This window comes from Lactuca virosa, chromosome 9 (assembly GCF_052849685.1).
Source record: "Lactuca virosa cultivar CGN04683 chromosome 9, Lactuca_virosa_CGN04683_v6, whole genome shotgun sequence".
In the NCBI taxonomy this organism is placed as follows: domain Eukaryota; kingdom Viridiplantae; phylum Streptophyta; class Magnoliopsida; order Asterales; family Asteraceae; genus Lactuca; species Lactuca virosa.
Genome location: NC_136434.1, coordinates 95,967,425 through 95,972,587, shown reverse-complemented (window position 1 = coordinate 95,972,587; position 5,163 = coordinate 95,967,425). Strand labels below are relative to the sequence as shown.

At 38.7% G+C, this 5,163-nt stretch overlaps 1 protein-coding gene across 1 annotated transcript; it reads left to right on the top strand.

Moving 5' to 3' along the window:
• The first annotated feature begins 423 nt into the window (after positions 1-423).
• LOC145141348 (putative receptor protein kinase ZmPK1) lies at positions 424-3,051 on the top strand. Its single transcript, XM_079074633.1, has one exon. The coding sequence runs from the start codon at positions 504-506 to the stop codon at positions 2,883-2,885; it is 2,382 nt and encodes a 793-aa protein (XP_078930759.1). The 5' UTR covers positions 424-503; the 3' UTR covers positions 2,886-3,051.
• Positions 3,052-5,163: the final 2,112 nt, after the last annotated feature.

The following is a 5,163-nucleotide window of genomic DNA, read 5'->3' as shown; positions in this document are numbered from 1 at the left end:
TTTCCTTACCGGATTGAACCGGCCGGTTTTGGTAAAAAACCGGTTTAACCGGCTGAATTGAACCGGAATGGACCGGATTGAACCGGACAGTCTTGGATTTTTGTGTTTGTTTTGGGCTTCTTTGTTTGATTTTGGCTTCTATAATGATAGTTTTTAGATGATGCATTCTATTTAAGTCTGTAATACAAAAAATATGACAAGTTTTGTAATCAATGTATGTAGGATAATTAAAAACATATAAAAATATAGAACCGGTTTGATCATCCGGTTGAACCGGAAAACGTCACCCGACCAGTTCAATTAAAAAACCTGTTTTTAAAACATTGATTACAATACGTACAAAAAAAAATTCCAACCATTACTAAATTATGCAATTTAAAACGACTGAGGTAGTCCACGCATGGTCAACTTGTGGAATATAGAATCTCAAAACTGAAATCTTCTACAGCTTGATAAACCCAATAAAATGCTTACATCCTGGTTTCAGAAATCGTAAACAGCAAATGATGAGAGAAATTTTCCTTCTATTCCTCCTCTTCTATTCCTTGATCGAATCTTCAGCTTCAAAGAACACCATTAAAGACCATCTTCAGAGGGGTTCCTCTCTATCTGTTGATGATAGTTCAGACGTCATAAGGTCCCCAGACAACACTTACACCTGTGGCATCTATGGCTTCCAAAGCAATGCTTATTGGTTCGCAATTTGGTTCACAAACTCTAAAGAGCGCACAGTGGTCTGGACAGCCAACCGCAACACACCTGTGAATGGCCGTGGATCAAAGCTGACATTTAGGAGAAACGGAGCCATGGTTTTGACAGATGTGGATGGCATGGTCGTGTGGGAAACAAACACAACCTCCACAGATGTAAACAGAGCAGTGCTGCTGAATACAGGTAATCTGGTATTGAAGAACCAAAAAGGTCAGATTCTTTGGCAAAGTTTTGATTATCCAACTGATACTCTATTGCCTTCTCAAACACTAACAAAGAGAAAAAGCTTGATATCTGCTTTAAGAAAAGGAAGTTTTGAACCTGGGTATTTTGTTTTGAGCTATAACAGTATTAACGTGTTAATACTGACCTACGACAGCCCAGAAATATCAAGTGTCTACTGGCCTAGTCCTGATCCTGGATTTAATGTCTGGTCTTACGGAAGAACTTTATATAACAGCAGCAGAATCGCAGCATTTGATGATTTTGGTGTATTTAGATCAAGCGATCGGTGGCAGTTTAATGCTTCAGATATGGGTTTTGGGATCAGAAGAAGGTTAACCATGGACTATGATGGTAATCTCAGGATTTATAGCTTGAACGATTCAACTGGATTATGGTCGATTTCATGGCAAGCTATTGCACAACCATGCAATGTTCTCGGAATCTGTGGGAGAAACGGGATCTGTGATAATGGAGTACTACAATCGGAATGTTCATGTCCACCCAACCACCAGCAGACTAACCCTACTGATGTAAGTCAGGGTTGTAAGCCTACTTTCAATACAACATGTTCAAACTCAACAAAGTTTGGATTTTTGGAAATGCCGAATACAGATTATTATGGCTTTGATTTAAATTTAATAGATGCATTCTCACCAACTTCGTTCGATGCTTGTAAGGATATGTGTTTACGAAATTGTAGATGTATAGCATTTAATTACAGGTTAACTGGTGAAGGATTTTGCTTTATTAAAAATGCTCTTTTCAACGGCTTTCGGTCTCCTAATTTCCCAGGAAGCATCTACTTGAAAGTACCGATTGGCATGGAAACAAGAGAATCTGTCTCAGTTCTTACTAGTTCTAACGCCACATGTGTTTCTCCATCTATGTATGAGACATCTGAAACAAAGGTGAAATGGGTTTATCTTTACTCCTTCGCTATAGCTATTGGTGTGGCTGAAGCTTTTGTTATCTTGTTAGGGTGGTGGCTTTTTTATAGAAAGAATGCCCTCCTAACTAACCTAGAAGAGGGGTATCGTATGGTATCAGGTCAGTTTAGGGGGTTTACTTATCAAGAATTGGTGAAGGCGACACAAAACTTTAAGGTGGAGATAGGGAGAGGAGGCTCAGGGACTGTGTATAAAGGGATTTTGGAAGATGAAAGGGTGGTGGCTGTGAAAAGGTTAAGAGATGTGAGCGAAGGTGGAGAGTTTTGGGCAGAAGTGAGCACAATCAGTAAAATCAACCACATGAACTTGGTGCGAATGTGGGGTTTATGTTCACAGAAACAACACAGACTTATAGTTTATGAGTACGTGGAAAATCTTTCTCTTGACCAGAGATTGTTCTCCTCGAGTTTTCTTCAATGGAATGAAAGGTTCAAAGTTGCCATAGGAGTAGCAAAAGGTTTAGCTTATTTACACCATGAGTGCCTAGAATGGGTGATTCATTGTGATGTTAAGCCAGAAAACATTCTTTTAGATGAGTCGTTCGAAGCAAAGATTGCAGATTTTGGTCTGGCGAAGTTGACTCAAAGAGGTGGTCAAAACTCGGAGTTTACTAGGATTAGAGGAACAAAAGGATATATGGCTCCAGAATGGGCTAGCAACCTTCCTATTACATCAAAAGTTGATGTCTGTAGCTATGGGGTTGTGGTTTTAGAAATGGCAAGGGGAATTCGACTTTCTAATATTGCTGTGCAGGAAGGGGAAGAGGAAGAGGAAGAAACGGAGCTTATGAGGTTTGTAAGGGTAATGAAAACGAAGCTTCAAGGAGAAGAAATGGAGTCATGGATTGAAGAGATAATTGATTCGAGGTTGGGAGGATTGTTCAGTATGAAGCAAGCTGCAAAACTTGTTGAGATTGGTGTAAGTTGTGTGGAGGAAGACCGAAATAAAAGGCCTACTATGGATTCAGTTGTCCACGATCTAATCGATTGCGAGTCGGAGTAGACATGCTACTGTTTGTTTGTCGGAGTAGACATGCTACTGTTTGTTTGGTATTCCGGTGAAAAGTTGCCTCCAAAATTAGCAATTGGCAAATAGTTTAGGGGTTATTTCCGTAACTTATCATTATTATATGTGTATAGTAATATGCAATATGAATTTGAAGATTGTAGGCGCAGCAATTTTGTCTTGGACGGCATTTTTGTTTTCTTCTTTCATTTGTATTCTCCTCTTTGGCTATAAATAGCCAGAGAGATTAAACCCACGAATAACCCAACAATCAAAATATATATATATATATATATATATATATATATATATAGTAAAACATTATATATATATATATATATATATATATATATATATATATATACTGATACACCACTATATATTTTAGCCCTCTCACTCTATTTATAATCTCTTTCATAATCCCTGTAAACACTGCAAATTATAGTGAATTGTTTCTCGGCTTCCTCCGTGCGTGGTTTTTTTTTCCGATTTGGGTTTCCACGTAAATTCCTGTGTCTCTATTCTATTTATTTTATTCGTATTTCGTTGTGATTATTACGCTTTGATAATTTTTGATCTCATTCCGCATTGAGCTAATATTATTTAAGTCTATTCGGATCCTTCGTATTTCACAACAATTGGTATCAGAGCATCCGGGTTGTAATATTAGCTCATTGGGATCATTTTATCAAGTAATTAATCATGTCTTCGGTAAAATACGATATTCCACTACTGGATCGTAACACACGATTTTCGTTGTGGCAAGTAAAGATAAGAGACATTCTCATTCAGATGGATTTACACAAGGCGCTTTTGGGTTTCAATAAGATGCCCGATACATGGACCGAAGAAGAAAAGGAGATGAAAGATCTGAAGGCTTTATCCCAGATTCGTTTGCACTTGTCAAACGATGTTTTGCAAAATGTTCTAAAAGAAACGTCAGCGGCTTCTTTATGGCTAAAGTTGGAGCAACTGTTGATGACCAAGAGCTTACCAAACAAGTTGCATTTGAAGTAACAGTTGTTCAATCTCAAGATGATTGAAGAAGGCTCTTTAACTGAACATATATCCACATTTAAAGAGTTAGTAAATAACTTAGAGAATATGGATGTTCAGTATGAAGATGAAGACTTGGCTTTATTCTTACCGTCGTCGTTGCCAGAATCCTATAGCCATTTTCGTGATACTATTATCTATAGCCGTGACACTTTAGTTTTAGATGAAGTCTATACAGCTTTGGATTCCAAAGAGAAGATGAAGCATATTACTGGTGGTGGTTCAAGTGATGCTAAAGCCGAAGGTTTGAATGCCAGAGGAAGAACAACAGAGAGAAGTAGAACTTCTCAATCTTCCAACAGAACCAGATCCAAATCAAAAGGCAAACGAAAGTTTTGCAACTATTGTCACAAGAAGGGACATGTGCTTGAAGAATGCTTCAAGTTGAAGAATAAAGAAAAAGAGAAGACGGCAGCAAATGGTAAACAAGCTAGCACTTCGGGTGAAGCCGATGTAGCTGAGGTGGAAGGTATTGGAGAACTTTTGACAGTTTATTCAGATAAACTGGATTCCACTGGTGATTGGATACTCGACTCTGGTTGTACTTTTCATATGTGTCACAACAAAAGTTGGTTTTACACATTTGAAAAGGTTAACCAGGGCTATGTGTTGATGGGTAACAATACTACATGTCCAGTTCTTGGACATGGTTCAGTCAGGATCCGTATGTTTGACGGAGTTATTCGAACCATGGGGGATGTTAGATATGTTCCTGACCTCAGAAGAAACTTGTTATCTCTCATTTCCTTTGACAAAAGGGGATACGAGTTTGCTGGTAAAGGTGGAGTTCTCAGGGTATTCAAAGACGGCTCCGACAAACTGAGAGCCAAACGAAAAACCTCAGATCTTTACTTTCTTGACGGGCAAACAATTTCGAGTGATGCTGCTGTTGTTTCAAAGTCTCTTTCTGATCCAGATCAATCCCGTCTTTGGCACCTTCGACTCGGCCATATGAGTTTTCAAGGCATTACTCGACATCGCACAGTAGTCCATTCACCTCAACAAAATGGTGTAGCTGAAAGGATGAATCGCACCATTATGGAGAAGGTCCGGTGTATGCTTTCTAATTCCAAATTGCCAAAGTCTTTTTGGGCGGAGGCTGCTTCGACTGCTTGCTATGTTATCAACCGATCACCGTCACGAGCAATCGAGAAGAAAACTCTGTTTGAGTTATGGTCCGGTAAACCTGCCAATTATTCAGATTTAAAACCATTCGGAT

Excerpts from the sequence above, each read along its gene's own strand:
- LOC145141348 (XM_079074633.1), top strand. The coding sequence starts at position 504 with ATGATGAGAGAAATTTTCCTTCTATTCCTCCTCTTCTATTCCTTGATC.